The sequence below is a fragment of the Cervus elaphus genome, chromosome 10 (assembly GCF_910594005.1).
Source record: "Cervus elaphus chromosome 10, mCerEla1.1, whole genome shotgun sequence".
NCBI classification, from domain to species: domain Eukaryota; kingdom Metazoa; phylum Chordata; class Mammalia; order Artiodactyla; family Cervidae; genus Cervus; species Cervus elaphus.
In genome coordinates, this window is record NC_057824.1 from 41,905,800 (window position 1) to 41,929,260 (window position 23,461).

Genomic DNA, 23,461 nt, shown 5'->3' on the forward strand with positions numbered 1-23,461 from the left:
TGCTATATCTAGTTGACTTCAGTGTTGTTCAAGTCTTCCGGTTCCTTGCGAATCCTTTGTCTGGTTATGTTATCCATGTTGAAAGTAGAGTATTGAAGTCTCTAACTATTATTATTGAGTTGTCTATTTCTCCTTTTAATTCTGTCAGTTTGTAGTTGTTGCTTCTTATATTTGGGGTTTCTGTTGTTAGGTGCATATGTGTTTATATAGGTACCTGATATGTACAAGTATTTCTTGTAGAAAGCATATATTTGGATTTTTTAAAATTGTTTTTTATTTCTGTTTTGATCCATTCTGCCAGTCCTCACCTCTTGAGTGTTTAATCCATTTACATTTAATGTGATTACTGGTATATTAGGATTTTTTGGGTTGACCAGAAAGTTCATTCAGGTTTCCTGGTAACATCTTATGGAAAAATCCAATGGACTTTTTGGCCAACTGAATGTGCTGTACTTGGTTGCCGAGTCATGTCCGACTCTCTGTGACCCCATGGACGATAACCCGCCAGTCTTCTCTGTCCATGGGGATTCTCCAGTCAAGGATACTGGAGTGTGTTGCCATGCCCTCTTCCAGGGGATCTTCCCAACCTAGGAATTGAACCCAGGTCACCTGCATTGCAGGCAGATTCTTTACTGTCTGAGCCACCAGGGAAGCCCTGGCCAATCGAATATGTCTTCCATTTTGCTATTTGTTTTCTATATGTCTTAACATCTTTTTAGTTTCTCTATTCCTCCTATTCCTATACAAGAAATAAAGGGAGTCCTTAATGCTGAAATGAAAAGACACTAGACAGTAACCCAAATCCACATGAAGAAATAAGCACTAATAAAGGTAACTACACAGATAAATACAAAAGACAGTGAACATATTTTTGCTTGTAACTTATTTTCTTTCTTTCTTTTTTTTTTTTTTTTACTTATTTTCTATATGAAAGAAGACAGCTGCATGAAGCAATAACTATAAAACTGTTGACAGGATTAAATTTTTTTGTATTAAATATTTTCCGGTATATGTTTTCATTAGCTTATTTCTTTCATTATAATAGTCTTTATTTTTCTGGAGATTACAGTTAATATCTTAGAGCAATCTACTTTGGATTAATATAAATTTAATTTCAATAGTACATAAAAACTTTTGTTTTAATAGAGTTCTGCTCATTTCCTCTTTCTTTGTATTCTTATTGTCAAGCTGCATACTTTGTATTACAATCCTGTCAACAGTTTTATAGTTATTGCTTTATGCAGTTGTCTTCTTTCATATAAAAAATAAGTTGTAAGCAAAAATATGTTTACTGTCTTTTGTATTTATCTGTGTAGTTACCTTTATTAGTGCTTATTTCTTCATGTGGATTTGGGTTACTGTCTAGTGTCTTTTCATTTCAGCATTAAGGACTCCCTTTATTTCTTGTATAGGAAGAAATGTTTTTTTTCCTTAAAAACATATTTTTAAGGAAAGGAAGCAGCCCTTCTAGCGTTGAATTCTTTCAGTGTTGTTTACTGGGAATGTCTTAGTTTCTCTTTCATTTTTGAAGGGTAGTTTTACTGGATATAGAATTTTTGATTGATATTGTTTGTTTTCTAGCACTGTGAATATGTCATTCCACTGTCTCTGGCCTCTGTGGTTTTGACTGAGAGGTCAGTTCATTATCTTACTGAGGATTTCGAATGCAGTGAGTCACTTTTTTCTTGGTATCTTCAATATCCTGTTTTTGGCTTCTGACAGTTTGATTATAATGTGTTTAGCTATACAACTTTTCAATTTATCCTACTTGATGTTTAAAGATTAATATTTTTGACTGAATTTAGGGTGTTTTCAGCTATTTCTGTAAGTCTTTGAGTTTTTTTTCTTTTTGTCTCCTCTGAGCCTTTGGCATATTTTGGTATGCTTGATGATATCCCACAGATTTGAGGCTGAATTCATTTTTGTTCATTCTTCTTTCTGTTATTCAGATTGGAAAATTGATCTCTCTTTAAGTTTGCAGATTCTTCAGGTAGCTTAAATCTACTGTGGAGCCCCTCTAGTGAATTTTTCATTTTAATCATTGTACTTTTCAGCTCCAGAACTTCTACTTGCTTCTTTTTTTTAAAAGAATAATTTTTATCTCTATTGATACTATTTGGTGAGAAATCATTTTCATAATTTCTTTTAATTCTTTAGACATGCTCTCCTTTAGTTCTTTGAATGTATTTACAATAGCTGATTTAAACTCATCTACTAAGTCTAATATCTGGGCTTCCTCGGGGATGGTTTTTGTTGACTGCCATTTTCCCCCTGTGTTTGGGTCATACCTCTTGTTTTGGTGTGTCCTTCATGGTTTTTGCTGAAAAATGGACATTTCAAATATTGTAATGCAGCTACTCTGGAAATCACCCTGTCTCCCAGGGGTTTGTTGTTTTTACTGTTTGCTTTGTTACTTTTTTGGACTAATTCTGTTAACTCTGTACTCTTTGTCCTGTGTAACCCCTGAAGTCTCTGGTTGGTTTTCTTAGCGGTTAGCAAATGGTTGGGCAGATTTCCTTAAATGTGTTCAGCCCCTAAGTCCCCCAGCCTTGTGGAGGGTCTCTGTGTGTGTGTGTGTCTGTGTGTGTGTGTGTCTGTGTGTGTGGCTCCCTTCATGCACCAGCAGTTTACACTGTGCCTTAACCTTTTCTTTCTGCTTGTGTAGAACATCAAGACCAGACAGAGGTGAGAGAATAGGGCCTTCTAGGCCTTTCCTGGGTATGTACATGCCTTCCAGATTCCTAAAAATATGTTGAAGCTTTTCTGAACCTTCTATGTACATCTGTTTCCTCAGTTTTTCCTTTTAAGTTTTTGAATCAGTGTATTTGCCCCAGTTGTTGTTGCCACTGCAGACAGCTGTGGCATTAAAAAATTGTCTGTGTTTATTTTAACAAATGCCCTGGGATAGGATTGTTCACATTGAGGGTGCTCGGATTCAGGTCCAATAAGGATAAGCCCCGAGAATGGAGTTTTTCCAGTGAGCTGCTGGACAGGTTAAGTAGTACAATTCTTCTTTTAAATAATTTTATTTATTTATTTTTGGCTGTCCTGGATCTTCGTTGCTGTGCAGGCTTTTCAGCTGTGGCAGGTGGGCGCCACTCTCTAGTTGTGGTGCTCTGGCATCTCAATGCAGTGGTTTCTCTTGGGGTAAGACACAGGCTTTAGAGCACCTGGGCTTCAGTAGTTGCGGCCCGGCCTCTAGAGGGCAGGTTCAGCTGCTGTGGCGCACCGGCTCAGCTGCTCCACAGCACATGGGATCTTCCTAGACCAGAGATCGAACCCGTGTCTCCTGCATTGGCAGGCGGCTTCTTCACCACTGAGGCACCAGGGAGGCCCTAAGTAGTGCAGTCCTTTAGAGATGTGGTTTTGAAGGGAGCTGCTAACCTGTTCTGCTCCTTACGTGGCTTCTGGGCTGCTGTTACTCACAGCTACCATGTTTACTGGTTGTTGGTTTCCCAGGCTTCCATGGAGCTGGGAAGAGGGAAACAGGGCAAATTGAAATGCCATAAAGCTTGCTCTGCTTACTGAAAGTCAGCTGCTTTTCATGAATAAATGTTTCTTAAATTGTTTCAAGCTTTTGGTTAGTTTTCAGATCTCTGAAAAAGTTGGTTTTGACCATTTGTGCCAGCATTCTCTTCAATTTCATTGAAGGTCACGCTTTTAGAGGTCCTTCCTCTGCCATGTTGAATGTGTTACCTTTAGCCTTTTCTTACATTTATGTCATAGAAGTGTTTCATACATTAGTTTTAGCACATTTTTTAGGTTACTGATAACTTTGAGACAATACATTTTTGTTTTTCTTGTTTGCTTTTATTTTCCTGCACTCTGGTTAAGCTGACTACTTATTATTTTCTGAATACGTGCTATCCTTTTCTAGTCTGAGGCTTCTTATTATCTTATTTTCTCTGCTCAAAACTCTTTCTTCCATCACTCCTACAGTAGGAGTTCTGTTTATCGTCTAAGATTCATTTATGAGCCCATGGATGTGATCCTTTCTTGGAAAACTTGTATTTTCTCACATCTTTTGTATGATCTTATAATTCCATCATATATATATACACAGAGAGAGAGAGAGAGAGAATGCATCCTAGTTTCTTGTTTTTTCCACCCCCTGCTAAATGCTAGTTCTTTTAAGGCAAATGATGAATCATACTCATTTATATGCTCAGTAAATATTTGTTTAATTGAAGTGTAAGAGTAAGGTTTTATATAGCAAGAGTGCTTCACATTTTGGGTATTGTTGCTGGGAATTGCATTTTATTCATTTATTATTGAACTGAAGGAAGAGGTCTACTCTGGAAAAATATACCAACCACACACTATACTATATAATCTTTAGTAGGGTACAGGAATGTAAGAGTATAAAGGCAAAATTCAGTTTTTCTCATATAAATTATTTTATTTTATTTTTGTTTTTTTTTCATATAAATTATTTTAATAGTGATTTCTAATCAAAGATTTGATACCCAAATTTTTATGAAGAAGGTCACAGAATTCCAGCTCTGAGTAACTTTGTGTCAGACACATAATTTCTCTTGACAGAAGTGGGGACTTATTTACATTTGAGAGTGATTGTGCTGAAGCAAAACTAAACTGCAGAAAAACACAGGAATTGTAGAGCTACTTGACCTGCTAGTTTTTGCCTTTCATGTATGTCTATTATCTCTTAGGACCAGATCTAGCTCTCCATTCTTGATCCCATCTTGATGAAGTCATCAGGGACTTGCAGAAAGTGTGCAAAAATGCATGGTATTCATTTATGCAAATAAAGCAAAATACATATATGGATTTAGTTTTCTTCTATCATTCTAATTAGATCTGAGATGACTGAAATAGGATAATTCAAAAGCTAGGTGCATTTTTTAAACCATAGGCTAATGAAAGCCTTATAACACTGCCAGAGTTTTAAGTTCACTTCATTTGCATATTCATGTTGCCTGTGTTGCTTTTTGTTCATGCCAAGCCTCAGGAAGCACCATGGAGTTTGTCATCATAGTTTTAGAGCCAGACCTGGGTTCCAGCTTGGTTTGCCAGGTATTGATATGTTAAATGAGTTCCTTATTCTTTCTGAGCTTCAGTTTCCTTGTATGTAAAATGATTCTGGGACAGAAGTGTTACTTTATCTTCTGGTTTGTTGCAGTGAGACTGAGAGAGTACCAAAAAAAGTAAGATTCTGATTTATTCATCAATGAGAGTGTGAAATGATAGAGGCAGATAAAGTAGACTGATCAATAAAGAAAGTGGATTAGAAGAGCAAGGGCCAGAGGGGGAAAAACAAGAAGTGAACTTTGTACTTTAGTCTTTCTGAATATAGTCAAACCATATTTTCACACTGGAATCAGAAAGAAAGACCGATCAATATTCTAATTATAGTGTAATTATAGTGAAGTGTTAGCTGTCTGGGATTTTAGTGAGAAAAAGAGTTTAGTGGGTTCACGCAATACTTATTTATTGATGCTTAATATGCAGGTAGGATAAAGATGTAGTCTGTATCTTTACAATTAATTACACTCATAGAATCTAGTTATATTAACTTATTGGCAATCAAGAATCCATTAATTCATTCAAAAGTCCCTACTTTCAAGGAGTTCACAATCTACTGAAAAAAGACAAATTACATAAGAAGAAATAAGATATGGTTAAGTACAAGGACACTGGGAAGGACACCTGTGTCATATGAAGCAGAGAGCTGTCAGGAAAGCTTCCTAGAAGAGATAGTATTGAAACTGAATATTGAAGGATGAGTGGGAGTCGTTAAGTGGTGCTTCAGGTTTTTCAAGATGAAGGCAGCGTTGGGTGAGAGAGAGAGAGTATGTGTGTGTGTGTTAGGGGTGTTGATGATGTGGAGTAGTAAAAGCAGAGGCTGAGGGGCAGGTAAGGACTAGATCATGAAGGGCCTTATGTTATGGTGAGGATTTTTTTCTGAAAGAAGTAGAAAGCCATTGAAGAGTTTTAAGCAGGGGAGTGTCATAAGTTTATTTACATTTTAGAGAGATCTCTCCTGAAACAGAATGGTGAATGAACTGATTAAAGGAAGTCATAGAGTACTAGTCAGTAGGCTGTGGCGTTATCTTTGAGAATAAGATGAGGGTGAGAATTAAAGCCATACCAGCAAGGGAAGAAAAGGGAGAAGAGAAGATTCAAGAGCTATAAAGGAGGAAGAATTGACAAGACTTTACCTGCTGTGTATGAAGAGATTAAGGAAGAAGCTACAAAAAGGCTCCCAGATTTTTAGCTTGTGCATCTGGGAGGAAGTGGTTCATTTACCAGTAGAGAAAACTGAAGAGGAGGATTGATTTACCAGAGAAGATATGTTCCATTTGGTATTCTTTGAATTTGACAGGCCCAGTGGAATATCCAGATAGAGTTTATCCCTTGGTTTTTGAATGGTCGGTTCTTGGGATTTAGCATAGAAGTTTTGGCTGCATATAGATTTGTGAGGCATCAGAAAATAAATAGGGGGCGGCCATAGATGAAGCTGGGTGAGTGTAGGAGTGTGGTTGAGGGAACCCAATTGTTCTTTGTTGTTCAGTCACTAGGTTGTGTTCTGACTCTTTGTGACCCTATGGACTGGAGCATGCCAGGCTCCTCTGTCCTCCACTGTCTCCTGGAGTTTGCTCAAATTCATGTTCATTGAGTTGGTGATACATCTCATCCTCTGCTGCTGGCTTCTCCTTCAATCTTTCCAAGCATCAGGGTCTTTTCCAACAAATTGGCTCTTCGCATCAGGTGGCCAAAGTATTGGAGCTTCAGCAGTAGTCCTTCTAGTGAATATTCAGGGTTGATTTCCTTTAGGATTGACTGGTTTGCTCTCCTTGCAGTCAAAGAGACTCTCAAGAGCCTTCTCTAGCACTTTTCCAGTTTGAAAGAATCAGCTCTTTGGTGCTTGGCCTTCTTTGTGGTCCAACTCTCACATCTGTATATGACTACTGGAAAAACCAATGGTGGTGGTGGTTTAGTCGCTAAGTTGTGTCCAACTCTTGCAACCCCGTGGACTGTAGCCTGCCAGGCTCCTCTGTCCATTGGGTTCTCCAGGCAGGAATACTGGAGTGGGTTGCCATTTCCTTCTCCAGAGGATCTTCCCTACCCAGGAATCAAACCTGGGTCTCCTTCATTGAAGGCAGATTCTTTACCAACTGAGCTACAAGGGAAGCCCCAGAAAAACCAATGCCATAAGTTAAATAATGTTTTGTGACTGGTTTAAAAACTTATGTACGTAGTTGTAGCTGTTTTTTGAGGCTTTCTATTTTGTTCCATTGATTAATATTAGTATCATAACAGTTAAAATATTTTTTCTATCACCTTAATAGCTGTATGTTTCTTTCCAAAGTCTTGGGAAAGTTGTTTTTCCCATCTGCTATGAATTTTGTAGATTCAATTGAAAAAACTCAGTTGGAATAATGACTGGGATTGCAAAATTGTTTCATGGCCTCCAGATTACTTTGATTTTGTCTATTTGTAGTTCCTGGTTTCATTTTTGACATTATTTGTTGAACATTTGCTTTCTTTCAGATGACTCTGTAGGCATTTTAAGGAGATTTAAGAAAGAAGATTTCACTAGTGCTTATTCATCTATAAATTCCTTTATATTTTATTTGATAATAATGCACCTGCTGCATGAGCGATGAATGGGTTTTAATTTGTGCTCTAAAGGAGCTTATAGTTTAGTGGGGGTAAACTGACCACAATACAGTGCATGAGTGTGCAAACCAATGTGTTTTTACCAAGGCTTGAGGTTACAGAAGAGGGAGGAATTGACTTTGAGGGGAAGGGGGATGAGTAAAGAGCACTGAGGAGGCAGGTACGAAAGAGAATAGGGCTTGACGCAGGAGGCGGCAGCGTGAGCAGAGGCCAGGTGTATGTGGAGGGCCTGGTGTGGGTGCGGGTGGTCCTGAAAGGGGCAGGCTTCGTTGGGGGAGTGCCAAGACATGAAATTAGGGGATGAGCAGAAGCCAGTGTATGAAGAGTGCCACAGGCCTGTGTTTTTTAGAGGTCCTTTCACATGTTGTTCACCTGATGGTCACAGCAGCACTGGGAAAGAAAAGAGAACTTGCGGATGTTCCTTTATCTTTTCATTTTCTCTTTGGTATTACTTCTTATACTTTCTACTCTATTTACATGTGGAAAAAAGTTTATCATTATCCCTGTTTTATGAATGAGGAACTTGATGCTCAGTGATTTATCTAGTTCCATATGGCTAAGATAAAATGAATTTCAGATTAGAGCCCAAGTCTTCTGACTAATATACTAGGCTGCCTTTATATTATTTCAGTGGCATCTTCTTTTCTATTTTTCCTATTGTAGTTACTTGAATAGTTTCCTATTCTAAGCTTGAGAGGTTGGTGGGAAGATTGCCCAATTGAATAACTGAATGAGAGTGTGTAGTTTGAGCAGATTTGTTTTTTCTTTGTGTTCTCTCTCATGGGTGACTTAAAAAGACAGTAAACATAAGTGAAGAATCTAGAATATGAATGGTTAGCCTGCCATGGCCCTCTGATTTATATGTCTGAGAAAGTTAGAACTTGGTTACTTGAACTTTTTATTTTGTTTTATTTCATTTAACTCTTTTATTATAAAATTTTTCAAACATATGCAGAAATACATTATGTTGAGCCCTCAAGTACCCATCGCTCAGCTTCAACAGTGATTAATTTGTAGTCATCTAATTTCTCTCCTTCCCACACATCTGCCTTCAGATATTTTTGAAGTAATTCCCAGACATCATTTCATTGAATTTGAACTTTAGAAATGCCATGCTTGAGTTTAACGTGTGCTCTTGTCTCCATTTGTGTCCTAGGCATTAGGTCCAGCTTTTTCCCTCCTGGCCATGGGGTTTATTGAAACCAAAATCCCAGTACACTCCCAAGTCCCAGTAGACTCCCAGAGATGATCAGTTGTGTATACTGTAGTCTTCTTACTGTTTGTTTTCGTGCCAGTCCCCAGGGGGTGGCTGGAAAAAGATGTTCCTGTGTTGGTACTCTCATCATGAGCCGACATAAAGATTGGTTTTATAGCAGTGGACTTATTTGAAGTTTCTGCTGAATGACAAAACTCATTCAAATTAACCCCTGGATACTTACTAATCATCAAGTTCAAACACATGAATTTTTCCTTTTGCTAAAAAGCTGGAAGCAAATAGAGAAACCATCTCTGGACTGGACTTTGGACAGAAGGTAAAGTAGCATTGGCTGTTGCTGTTTGCCACATTGGTTGGCATGAATGAGCATGGAAAGCAAGAAGCTAATGATTAACAAAGGAAAGAAAGTGTTTAGGGGATTGTTGCATTCCTATAATTTATCTTTTTCTGGAAAATGTACCCAGCATATCTTTGTATGTAGCACATGGCTACTTTCCAGATTTTAAAGGCAGAGTGTAAAGAATGTGCTCATGAGTACATGTTCTGGGCCTGTGTGTATGTGCCGAGTGTTGGGCATGGTCTGCTGACTACCAATCTCTTAAATCCCTATGTTTGTTGACTGAAACTGTTTGCTTAGAAATCTTTATAAAATTTACAGTGATCCAAGTATGGAAGTATAATGTCAGCCTTTTCTTTTTCTCTAGAACTTTATTTCTGGAAGTTGGCTTTCTGGGAAAGAGAAGTCTTGTTAATAGTAATTTTTCAGATATGTCTGTTGCTGTGCTTTTTCTTCCTCCTGGAGATAAAAATGAGACTGAACTTTCTCATGTTTCCTTCTAGCTCAGCCTCAGCTTTGTAAATGTCCCAGGTGAGAAAATGTTGAGCCTCCTTGTCTGAAAATACAGTGATGTGGACTTTAGGAAATGGAAAGAGGCCAGTGTATGCGTGCATGTGTATGCATATGCAGGTGGACAGTGATCAAATATGTAATGGTAATTATCAGACAAGCTTGTACTGTACTTTCTTCTTAAATTATAGAGCTGCTTTTTTCCAGAGATTGAGAAGAATCAGTATCGAGGTATGAGTAGAGGCCTCAAGCTCTGCAGAGTCTCTTTTCTATAGATGTTTTCTTGGTCTGAGTAGTTTATTGATGCTTTTTGAAGGCTCAGTGTACACTGTGACCTCAAGCTCTGTGAAGCATGCTGTGGTAGGGGACGGGACTTAGTCAAGGTTTCTGAGCTTCAGGACTTTAAAATCTTTTGGAGTAAGTAAAATATACCCAATAAATGAAGAATGACCTTTGAAGAACACGTAAGATTTAAAGAGGTAGAGAGAAGAATGTGCTACTTGGGCCTTGGACCAAATGATGTAAAGGCCCCTTTTAGCACTCATGCTCTATGATTCTTCAAGTCAAGAAACATCTAAAGAAAGGAACTTAGGCTTCATAAACTTAGTGAGAAGTAATGAGAATATTTCTGGGGAAGCCAAGAATCCTCTTCTTTTCCTTTTCCGTGTCTCTTAACAAGGCCTTTGCCTACTGTCTTACTTGCTTTTGAACATTTGAAAGGGGAGACAGAACATACTTTTTCCCCCTAGGTGTGTTGGGGAAGACAGTGTTCAATTTAAAATACAACAGAAATGAAGACTTGAAAAAAAATCACCTCAAATTATGTTAATTGACTCAACCATCAAGTTGTGAGGACACATGCTGGGGTACAAGGCAGGGTTTTCTTTACCGCAAAGTGTCCCTTAGTGAAGAGGAAGTTGCCTTCATTTGAGTCTTTATTAAGCCTCTAATGTGAAGAAGCCTCTATTATTTCACTTTGAACAGCAAACTACTGTTTTGGAATAGTGTTAGTAAGCCTGACTTCCATCGGTGCTTTCGATGACTATTGACAGAATCAGTAGAATGAGACAGAGGAATTTAACATGAGATTTAGTGTTGGATGTCTTCAAATAAACCTTTTCAAGACCATTTTGAAAAATAATACCAGGTGTTGAGCGTAGGCTTGACATGTTCTGACTTAAGTTTTGGAAAGATCTCTTTGGCTGTTGAGTTGAGAACAGACTTTGGGGGGCAGGAGTAGAAATAAGGGCAGCTTTCAGAAATCCCAGTAGAGAATCCGGATGGTCCTAGTTGAAGTGTTAAGTGGTGGGATTCTGACTATATTTTGAAGGGAGAGCTGGCACAATTTTTGTCAGATTTCAATGTAGGGTAATGAGAAAGAGGTAAATAAAATATGTATTAAAAGTTTTAAAATCAAGCACATCTTACACCCTTTGACCTAGCAATTCCTCTTTTAAAAATTCAGAGTAGAAGGACTTCCCTGGTGGTCCAGTGGTTAAGGATCCACCTGCCAATGCAGGGGGCAGGTTCGATCCCTGGTCTAGGAAGATCTCACATACCACGGAACAACTAAGCCCAGACACCACAACTACTGAGCATTCTGGAGCCTCAAGCTGAAATGTAGGTTTCATTTCTGTAGAACTCAGGAGTGCACTTGTTAGGTTGTATGATAAGTATATGTTTACATTTACTAGACTCTGCCAGACTCTTTTTTCTTTAATTTTTATTGGAGTATTGTTGATCTACAATGTTGTGTTAGTTTCTGCTGTACAGAAGAGTGACTCAGTTATGCATATATCCACTCTTTTTTAGATTCTTTCCCCAGATACGTCATTTGACTCCACCAGATTCTTTTTCATGGTGGACGTACCATTGTGCAATGTGTGAGAACGAGTTGTTCCTTATCTTTGGCAGCACTTGATGTTGTCTGTCAGAATTTTCTATTTGAGCCATCCTAATAAGTTGTAGTCTTTTTTTTCTAAGAAGTATTATTGAGATGTAATCCACATACCATAAATTTTCCCACAACCTGGGTTTAGAACACTTTCATCACCCCAAAAAGAAACCACATGTTTGTCACTTCCATCTTCCTTTTCCCCTCAGCCCCAGGAAACTGCTAATTTTTGTCTCTAGGAGTTTGCCTTTTCTGCATATTTTGTATAAATGAGATCATACAATATGTGATCTTTTATGAGCTTCTTTAGTCGGTTAGCATAATGTTTTTAAAGTTCATCCAAATTGTAACATGTATCAGTACTCCTTTTTATGACTGAATAATACTCTATTGCATGGATGTACCATATATTATTTACTCATTTATCAGCTGATGGACATTTCGGTTGTTGCTACTTTTTGGTGATGAATAATGATGCCATGAACATTTGTGTACAAGTTCTTTTTGTGGACACATGTATTCAGTTCTCTTGGGTGGAATTGCTGGATGGTATGGTAACTCTTGGACTGCAAGGAGATCCAACCAGTCCATCCTAAAGGAGATCAGTCCTGGGTGCTCATTGGAAGGACTGATGCTGAAGCTGAAACTCCAGTACTTTGGCCACCTCATGCGAAAAGTTGACTCATTGGAAAAGACCCTGATGCTGGGAGGGATTGGGGGCAGGAGGAGAAGGGGACGACAGAGGATGAGATGGCTGGATGGCATCACCGACTCGATGAACATGAGTTTGAGTAAACTCCGGGAGTTGGTGATGGACAGGGAGGCCTGGCGTACTGCGATTCATGGGGTTGCAAAGAGTTGGACATGACTGAGCAACTGAACTGAACTGAACTGATGGTAACTCTATGTTTAATTTTCTGAGGAACTGCCTTACTATCTTCTAAAGTGACTATGCCCTCAGCAATTTACAGTCCCACCCACTGGCATTATATGAGTGTTTCAGTTTCTCCACATCTTCATTTGTTACTGTCTGTGTTTTTTTTATTGTTTCCATTTTAGTGGGTTTGAAGTGGTATCCCATTTTGGTATTGATTTGCATTTTCCTAAGACTAACATTGTTGAACATTTTTTCACATGCTAATTAACTATTTGTATACCTTCTTTGGAGAAGCATCTGTTTAGAGTTTTTGTCCATTTTTTACTGGGTTATTTGTCCTTATTGAGGAATTGTAAGCTCTTTTTATTTTCTGGATGCAAGTCCCTTATTGGAGATGTGATTTGCATATATCTTCTCCCAGTTTTTGGTTTGTCTCTCACTTTTAGGATATTGTCCTTTGAAGCACAAATGTTTCAAATTTTTATGAAGTCTAGTTTATCTATTCTTTCTTTGTCTCTTTTGTACTTTTGGTGTTGTAGCTAAGAAACTATGGCCTAACAAAAGGTCACAAAAATTTGCACTTCTGTTTTTGTGTAAGAATTTTATCGTTTTAGCTCTTCCATTTAGATCTCTAGCTCATTTTGAGTTAATTTTTGTGAATAGGTGTTCAGCTTCCTTCCTTTACATGTGGATATCCAGTTGTCCCAGTGTCAGTTGTTGAAGAGTACTCTTTCCTCACTTAGTTATCTTGGCATCCTTGTCAAAAGTTAGTCGACCACGAATCTAGTGGTTTGTTTCTGGACTTCCAGTCATCTGTATGCCTGTTTTTTGTTTGTTTGTTTGTTTGTTTTGTATGCCTGTTTTTTAATGCCAGTATTGCATTAACTTCGTTACTGTCATTTTGTAGTAAGTTTTATGTTTTGGTTTTAATTTTTTCTTTGCACTGCACGGCATGTGGGCTCCTAGTTTCCCTGGCCAGAGGTCGAACCTGCACCCTCTGCAGTGGAAGCAGTCTTAACTCTGGACTGCCAGGGAAGTCCCTGTAGTAAGTTTTGAAGTTGGAATTGTGAATCTTACAACTTTGTTTTTTAAAATAGTTTTGGCCAGTGAGATCATATAAACCTAAATAGAATTAAGTAACTCCCTGCTTAGAATCTTTATATGAGTCATATCTGATGGTATCTATGATAAAATTTTATATCCCTAACCTGATCCACAAGATTTTTTTATTTTTCAAAATATTTATCCATTTATTGAGGTCTTAATTGTGATATGCAGGATCTTTGATTGTGGCACACAGACTCAGGAGTGGGTGGACTCTCTAGTTGTGGTATGTAGGCTCTCTAGCTGCAGCACGTGGGCTTAGTTGCCCCACAGCATGTGGAATCTTAGTTCCCTGACTAGGGATCAAACTTGTGTCTCCTGCATTGAAAGGTGGATTCTTAACCACTGGACCACCAGGGAAGTCCCTGACTCATAAGATCTGACCCGTGCACATCTTTCCAGTTTCATTTCTCATTCATTTTCTGTCTTGCTTAAGCCTTAGCCTGCTCCTAGAAAGCTTGAAAAATGCCTTTCCATTGCAGGACTTCTGTGTATCCGTTTACTTTTGCTTAGAATGCTCTTCTTAGCATTCTTGACCTAATTCCTACTCATTCTTCAGATTTTTACCTATCAATTTTTAAGAAGGCTATTCCAATTATTTTTAAAATATTTATTTTTCTTTTCCCACTTAGGTAATACATGTTCACTTATTGAAAAATAAGGAAAGGTATCTTACAAGAAAACCAGAGAATAAACATTTAATGTTGTAGAGACATCTAATGCTACCTTGTTATTTGGTCCTTTGGCTTTATTTTCTTTTTCTGTTTGGAAGCCTGCAGAACTGTTTCATTCACATTTGAAGTTGAACTGTATTTGAAATTTGAAATCATTGTATCTGAAATTGCCAGGATGTTTCCAGATTGAGTTTATTGTCATTTGTTTTGCTGGAAAGGTAGGCCCTCACATGTATAGACTAATGTCTTTTTTTTTTCATTTCAGAAAGAGTTTTTCCCCCTTTGTGCTTGTGATATAGTTTTAGTTTCTTCAGCCAAAATGTTATTTTACTCAGGTTGAATCTTAATTTTCCATTCTTTATATTACTACCTTTTCTCTCCATTATTTGCTTTCCTTTCCACTTACTCCCTTTTAAGTTAAATACTGGTGTAACATCTGAAGTGTGCCTTCTAAGTTATGGATACAGTTTTCTGCATAGATATTTCAGTGCTATACTGCTACCAATTATCTTAATTTTTTCTTTGCAGTCTTTTCATTTTAAAAAGACTTTTATTTATTTTTGGCTGTGCTGGATCTTCATTGCTCTGCTTGGGCTTTCTCGGGTTGTGGCAAGCAGGGGTTACTCTTTGTTGTGATGTGTGGGCTTCTTATTGTGGTGACTTCTCTTGTTGTGGAGCATGGGCTTTAGGTGAGCCAGCTTCAGTGGCTGCAGTGAGTGGACTCAGTAGTTGTGGCAAACAGGCTTATGAGCTACAGCCTCAACCTACTCAAGCTTTTCTCCCTCCTTGCACACCTGCTGGCTGGAAGCGTCACACTGGCAGCACAGTGGGGCATGTGCATTACACTCCCATTCAGCCTGAGCGATCTCCATTGATTCCAGCAGCAAAGACTCTAGGCCTTTTTTTTTTTTTTTTTTGCCCGTGAGAATTGCCATTTATTCCCGAAGTTGCCAAAATCATCACCGAGGGACTCTAGGCCTTGTAGTTTGTTCTGCCTTGCCCTGCTCTGCCGAACCTCTGCACCTGCTGAGTGGATGAATGTGGGGTGGGAGTAATCGGGCACAAGTACCAGAGGTTCTCACTGTTCTTACTCAGTGTTGAGCAGTTTTTAAAACATAAATACTTCTTTGGTTGTTGTATTTCTTTGGTCAGTTTCATCCTGTTTTATAATTTGTTTTTGCGGCCCGGGGATGGGGGAGGGGGCAACAAGGAGCAAGAATTGGCCTACCTTCTCATTAGTTCATAGCTAGAAGTCCTGCTTCTCAGAATGTATTCTTTCTCCAGTATAGTTAGTAATTTCCCCAGGTGTACTCCAGTCAGGATTGTTGTTGTTGTTCATTCGCCAAGTTGTGTCTGACTCTTTGCGGCCCCTTGAACTGCAGCATGCCAGACTTCCCTGTCCTTCTCTATCTCCCTGAGTTTACTCAAACTCATGTCCGTTGAGTTGGTGATGCTATCCAACTATCTCATCCTCTGTCGCCCCCTTCTCCTCTTGCACTCAATCTTTCCCAGCATCAGGGTCTTTTCCATGAGTCAGCTCTTTGCATCAGGTGGCCAGAGTGTTGGACCTTCAGCATCAGTCCTTTCAGTGAATATTCAGGACTGATTTCCTTTAGGATTGACTGGTTTGCTCTCCTTGCAGTCCAAGGGACTCTCAAGAGTCTTTTCCAACACCACAGTCCAAAGGCATCAATTCTTTGGCGCTCAGCTTTCTTTATGGTCCAACTCTCACATATGTTCATGACTACTGGGAAAATCATAACTTTGACTATAGGGATCTTTGTTGGCAAAGTGATGTCTCTGCTTTTTAATATGCTATCTAGATTTGTCATAGCTTTTCTTCCAAGGAGCAAGCGTCTTTTAATTTTGTGGCTGTAGTCACCATCCACAGTGATTTTGGAGCCCAAGAAAATAAAATCTGTCACTGTTTCCACTTTTTCTCCATCTATTTGCTGTGAAGTGATAGGACCGGATGCCATGATCTTCAGTTTTTTTTTTTTTTTGATCTTCAGTTTTTGAATGTTGAGTTTTAAGCTAGCTTTTTCACTTTCCTCTTTCACTTTCATCAAAAGGCTCTTTAATTCCTCTTCGCTTTCTGCCAGTAAAGGGGTACCATCTGCATATCTGAGGCTGTTGATATTTCTCTTGGCAGATTCCAGCTTATGAGTCAACCAGCCCAGCATTTCTCATGATATGCTCTGCGTATAAGTTAAATAAGCAGGGTGATAATACACAGCCTTGATGTACTCCTTTCCCAATTTTAAACCAGTCCGTTGTTCCATGTTGAGTTCTAACTGTTGTTTCTTGTCCTGCTTACAGGTTTCTCAGGAGGCAGGTAAGGTGGTCTGGTATTCCCATCTCTTTAAGAATTTTCCACAGTTGGTTGTGATCCACACAGTCAACGGCTTTAGCGTAGTCAATGAAGCAGAAGTAGATGTATTTTTAGAATTTGCATGCTTTTTCTATGATCCAGTGGATGTTGGCAATTTGATCTCTGGTTCCTCTGCCTTTTCTAAATCCGGCTTGTACATCTGGAAGTTCTTTATTCACATACTGCTGAATCCTAGCTTGAAGGATTTTGAGTATGATTTTGCTAGCATGTGAAACGAGTGCAGTTGTACAGTAATGTGAACATTTCTTTGGCATTGCCTTTCTTTGGGATTGGAATGAAAACTGACCTTTTCCAGTCTTGTGGCCCCTGCTGAGTTTTCCAAATTTGCTGGCATATTGAGTGCTGCACTCTTAACAACATCATCTTTTAGGGGTGTGTGTGTGTGTGTGTGTGTGTGTGTGTGTGTGTGTGTGTAACTAAGAGTTTTTAAGGAATGTGATTATGGCACTGGCATTTCTAAAATCCATACAGCAGTCTGGCAGGTAAGAGGTGATGTTAGCCTTGAGTGTAAATTCTTCAGAGCAGCAGGCTGGAAACTCAGAGTTTCTGTGTTGTTGTCTTGAGGAAAATCTCCCTTCTCTTCAGGAAATGTGTCTTTTCTCTTAAGGACTTCAGTTGTTGGATGAGGCCCACCTATGGTTTGTAGGATAACCTACTTTACTCACAGTTCAATCTGTTAGATTTATTAGTAATTTAAAAAAAGAAAAAACCTTCACAGAAACATTAGACTGGTGTTTGACCAAACACTGGGCACCATAGCCTAGCAAAGTTGACAGATAAAATTAAGTACCACGCTTGCTCTCTGAAATTCAGGTTAAATTTACATGCACATAGTTTATGTGTCTAACATGTATGCCTCTGCTTTTATGTGTCTGTTTCTTTGGTCATGGTGTATCTTCAGTTTAGAATATTCTTTGTGCCCAGATCTTATCTATTCTTCTGAAGGCTAGATCACAGACACACGCAGTTTTCTTTGCACCCTATACTAGCTCTTCTGAACGACTTCTTGGCACCTAATTGCTGTGTTCTGTCTTGCCATTGTGCTTTTGCACACAAATTTCTGTTGCTTAGTGTAGTCTTTCCTTTTGTTTTATATAAGGCTTTTGCAGCTTCCTGAGGCATGCTTTGTGTGCTTTTTCATTATACTCCCATGGTCTCCTTTGCTTATTTCTATTAAGGCACTGATCACATTTTACTGTCATTGTATATCTGTCTGCCCATGAGACTGTGTTTCCTGAGAGCAGGGGTCATTGCACTGCTGTCCTTTTCAAAGTTTATCCTCAGCCAAACCCAAGTATCTGGACTATTATCTAAATAAATACTTTATAGAATGAATAAACTGAATCTGTGTTGAAAATTTGGAAGTTGTATATTTCTTCTGTAATTTCTCTTTAAAGTAGAATGTGGAGATAATGAATTCTTGGGGATGAAGCAGCTCTGACTGTCAGAGATGAACCTTGGGTTAGACTCAAAACATACTTGGGAATATTGAACATTTACTTGACTGACTAGAAATAATTTTATTTATTTTTCCATTCTGTGCAATGTTTGTAGCTTCAGTATTGTTACATAAAGAAAAGCTATTTCTTTTTTTTTTTTGAAAAGCTATTTCTAATTAGAAATGTTGATTTATTTTTGCTTTCATTTATATATGCTTGTATTCTAAGAATATCAGTGTATTTAAGACTGCTTCAGCTTCTTTCTAGCTCAAATGTAATGGTGATAACTGATGATTAATTTGTCAACAATCTCAGTGTGATGGTAAAATAACTTTTTCCTTCTCCTATTAGATGTTGGTCATCTTTCTGAAGTAGACTGTCCATGGCCTGAATGTTTTCTGAAAATCATTTGGAGCAAAATATCTGTTTAATAGCAAGATAATCACATCAAGATGGTTGGAAAACTGAAGCAGAATTTACTATTGGCATGTCTGGTGATTAGTTCAGTGACTGTATTTTACTTGGGCCAACACGCCATGGAATGCCATCACCGAATAGAAGAACGTAGCCAGCCCCTCAAACTGGAGAACATAAAGACCACTGTGCGAACTGTCCTGGACATCAAAGCCAATAAAACCTTTGCCTATCACAAAGATATGCCTTTAATATTTATTGGAGGTGTGCCACGGAGTGGAACCACGCTCATGAGGGCCATGCTAGATGCACACCCTGATATTCGCTGTGGAGAGGAAACCAGGGTCATTCCTCGAATCCTGGCTCTGAAGCAGATATGGTCACGGTCGAGTAAGGAGAAAATACGCTTGGATGAGGCTGGTGTCACCGATGAAGTGCTGGATTCTGCCATGCAGGCCTTCTTACTAGAAATCATTGTGAAGCATGGGGAGCCAGCCCCTTATTTATGTAATAAAGATCCTTTTGCCCTGAAATCCTTAACTTACCTTGCTAGGTTATTCCCCAATGCCAAATTTCTCTTGATGGTCCGAGATGGCCGGGCATCAGTGCATTCAATGATTTCTCGAAAAGTGACCATAGCTGGATTTGACCTGAACAGCTATAGGGACTGTTTGACCAAGTGGAATCGTGCCATCGAGACCATGTATAACCAGTGTATGGAGGTTGGCTATAAAAAATGCATGTTAGTTCACTATGAGCAACTTGTCTTACATCCAGAACGGTGGATGAGAACAGTCTTAAAGTTCCTCCAAATTCCTTGGAACCACTCAGTATTACACCATGAAGAGATGATTGGAAAGGCTGGGGGAGTATCTCTGTCAAAGTGAGTAGATTTTTTGTTTTTTATTTGACCCTATATTCAGCTAATAAAGGTGTGTGTGTGTGTGTGTGTGTGTGTGTGTGTGTAAACTATAGCCCTGTTTCCTGGAATAGAGAGAGCTTCATCAATGAGTTCTTAAAAAATTCTCTAACTGGTTCATTACATTTTCACTTACTTAATTCATTTTTAAATTTATGAATTATCCTTTTTATGTACTTGATGGAGGCAAAAATGGAGGCAAACCCAGTTTATAGCAGTAAAAGCGTGGCAGACTTTCAAGTCCATCATTCAAATGTAATGGTTTCTGATATTTAATTTTCAGATATTTTTGTTAATAAGGATAGTTGACTTTTGTGTGGAGTATGGTCAATATGAAGAAAAGCGTCTACCATATTGAAAGTGAAAGTGTTAGTTGCTCAGTCATGTCTGACTTTCTGTGACCCCATGGACTGTAGTCCATGAGGCTCTTCTCTTCCTGGAATTCTCTAGGCAAGAATACTAGAGTGCGTTGCCATTTCCTTCTCCAGGGGATCTTCCTGACCCCGGGATCGAACCTGGATCTCCTGCACTGCAGGCAGATTCTTTACCATCTGAGCCACCAGAGACGCCCATAGATAGTAAATTCCAATTATATAGAGCATTTTAGTGAGAGGAAAAATAAAGATAAAAAGAAAAAGAAGAAAATGAAAAGAAGAAACAAAAGAAAGCATCATGATGAAATGAAATTTTGCTTGTAATGATTTTTTTAAATTCAAATCATGGCTGATTTCCAAAAGGATACGTATGCGTTTCCATTCCATTTAATCGTACTGTCCAAGTGTCCTACAATAAATTTGCCTATTTTTTTTAACCTTTAAAAAAAAAAAAATTATCTAACTCAGTCCCTTCATTTTATAGGGAAGAGGTCTGAGTCAGAAAGATCAAAATGATTTACTCAAATTTAGCTGGCAGGGCCAGAATAGGAATCTGTGCTTTGGTGTAAATGAGCTGGTACTTTTGTCCATGGCATTTTCTTGCATCTAGTGTTTTCTTTTGTCATCTGATGGCTACATCTTCCCTTGAGTTTTACAAAAGGTTAGAGAATCACTGAAATTTAGAAGTTTAATCCATAATCCATACTAGAAGTTCCTTGAATTAAAATACTTCTAAAATTATTGCATTTTTCTTCCTTTCTCATAAAGTGATGACTAGATTGGCTTGACTTGATCTGATAACCTAACTTGATGACATACACATCAAATAAGGACATAATGATATAAAAAGTACTGTTAAATTCAGGTAGCATCTCCTCATGAAGAAAAGTTGACTTTAACTCTTGTTTTTTATCTTTCCACTTATAAAAGTAATATATATCCCCTGTAAAATAAAGAAAAAGCAGTGAACTTCCCTCGTGTTCCCTTCAAGGAATGTCTTCTTGATTTTTTTTCAAGTGTAGAACTTGTACAGTAAACATTGCTTCCTCATATGGATAATTTGAAAGGAACAGCTACTTTTCTGCAGCTAGCTTTCAGTTACTGACTATAAATTATTAGGTATCATCACTCTAGTGGCTCCAGGTTATTTACATTGATAAAAAAAATTACAGTTTTAGCTCCTGTCATCACAGTTTATTGTTCTTTCCATATAATAGACCATAACTTGTTTCTAATCATCTGTATTTCTAGGTAAGCATTTTATTCTGTATGCTTATATGTTGGCCCAGAAATTCTGATGTTTGTTCCATCTATTAATATAAAATAAGCTTTTTAACACCCCCCATCTCTCCAAGTAGGGAGTAAAGAGATTGGCTGAAGTTAAATTTCTGTGGAAATTCAGGAGAAAATAATTTTGCAGGGACTTCTCTGGCAGTCCAGTGGTTAAGACTTTTGACTTTCTACTATAGGGGCGCAAGAGTTCGATCCCTTGTTGGGGAACTAAAATCTTGCATGCCTCATGGTGTGGCCAAGGAAATTCATAGGAATTTTGAGTCAGTGAATTTTAGAAGGGGAAGAGACCTTATTTAGCTGTAATATATGGAATGCAGACCCTGTGAAGTTTTATTCTTTGTCAAGAATCACACATGGCTGAACTAGAACTTCCAATGCCTATTCCAAGATTCTTGCCACTATGAGTTTTTTTTTAATTAAGATATATAGTAAATTACAAATATTCAGTGTTCAATTTGATGAATGCTTACATCTCTATACACTTGTGTTCTCACCATACATATAAAGATATTTTAAAAATTATTGGCATTTAGGAGACTCCTGTATGCTCCTTCCTAGTCAATATCCTCCTCAACCCCAAAGTAACCACTGTTTCAGTCTCTTTCACCAGAGGTGATGAGGTTGCATATGAAGTTCAAAAACAGTCTTGCTTGTTTTTGAGCTTGATATAAATACTATCATGTCTATTTACTATCTTGTTCCTGGATTTTTTCATGTAATATTTGGATTCACCTATACTATTTTACATAGCAATAGTTCATTCTTTTTCCATTACTATGTGATATTTCAGTATGTAAATACAACACTATTTACATATGCTTTATCTCAGTTTTCATATTTACCCTTTTACCATTACCCGCGGATACTTTAAAAACCTCCATTTTATAGATGAAAGGCCTATTCCTCTCAGAGAGGTTGAGGAGCTTGTCCTCAGTTCCGCAGTTGAAACATAGTAGAAAGAGGATATGGATTCATGTCTCTCCATCTTTAGAAACTGTGCTCTTAACCTCTGTGTTATATTTATATTACAGGGCTTATGAATATTAAATAAAATAAGGACTGTGAAAGTGGCTAAACAGTCAGACAAAGGTCCAAATCCTAGCTCTACCCTTTATTAGTTGTATGACCTTGAGTGAGTTACTTGATTTTGCTTATTCTTAGTTACCTCATCTTCCCCATTAGTTTTCTTATCCTGGAAATGGAGATGGAAACAATATCCATTAAGGTTGTCCTGAAGACTGAATTAGGTGACTATAAAGTCTTAGCCCAGTGCATGGCATTAGTAGGTGATCAAAAATGTTACCTATTGGGAATTCCCTGGCGGTCCAGTGGTTAGGACTCTGCACTTTCGCTGCTAAGAGCTTGGGTTCAATCCCTGGTCAGGGCACTAAGATCTCACAAACTGCACAGTGTGGCAAAAAGTGTTACCTGTTATCTTTATTATTATTATTATAATCAAGGTGATAATAACCGTACCCATTGTGGATGGTGGTTATAGTATGTACTTCATAGAACTGTTGTAAGGATTAAATTAAAATTACTGTAAAGCCTTTAGTACAGGCTCTGGCATAAATGTTATAGTATATATTTAAAAATTATTATTAAATGCTTATGCTCTGTCAAAAAAACAAAAAAATGCACGTGAAACACCTAGCATGGTACCTAGTCCAGTACCAAGTGCTTCATAAGCTTTTGTTACCACACATTCTCTATAAGTTTTTTAGTGTAGAGATAGTCTTAACTCATGAATGAAGCAAAATGGGCACCTGATTGAACAACTCTTCTCGGGATACTGACAGGGCAGATTGGCTTTACAGTAGCAATATTTGAAACTACTTGATGGTGATCATCTGTTATTATTGTCATGTTTTTCCCCTTTTGTTTGTTTAGTTTTCCTATTTGTGAACTTCAGATAAATGGGATCATAGTCTGTTTTCTTCTGTCCATTTTTGTTTTCTTTTAACATTATCTTGAGGTTTATCTTTCTGAGGTATATAACTATTTTTAATTTGTTTTTATGGCCATAGTACTATTCTGATATAATCAATTAATAATAATAGATCCAATTATTTATACTATTGATGACCATTTGAGTTGTTTTGGTTTAGAGCTAAGTACATTTTTTTAAGGTTCTTCCTCTTCAAGAGTTTCTCTAAAATGCACAGCTAAGCATAGGATCGCTGGACCATAGGGGATATTTGTATTCAGCTTCACTAGGTAATACCAAATTGTTTCCCAAAGAGGTCACAGTAGTTTACACCGCTACTGTCAATATAAAAATCCCCAGGAATCTATATCCTCATCAACATGGCTTTAAAAAAAAAAAACCAAACCTTCTTATTTAATGTACTATAGAATACAGCCTGCCTTTTTAATT

The 23,461-nt window shown here is 37.9% G+C and overlaps 1 protein-coding gene across 2 annotated transcripts in view; it reads left to right on the forward strand.

The window, feature by feature from the left end:
• The window catches only part of TPST1 (tyrosylprotein sulfotransferase 1), a 102,252-nt gene that overhangs the window by 11,758 nt on the left and 67,033 nt on the right, over positions 1-23,461 (forward strand). Inside the window, exons 2-3 of one of the 2 annotated variants that reach the window (XM_043914889.1) lie at positions 16,573-16,588; positions 18,436-19,381. In XM_043914889.1, the coding sequence (XP_043770824.1) occupies positions 18,537-19,381 (845 nt within the window). In that variant the 5' untranslated portion in view covers positions 16,573-16,588; positions 18,436-18,536. The remainder of the gene's footprint in view (positions 1-16,572; positions 16,589-18,435; positions 19,382-23,461) is intronic. The other variant, XM_043914887.1, reaches the window with a different exon arrangement.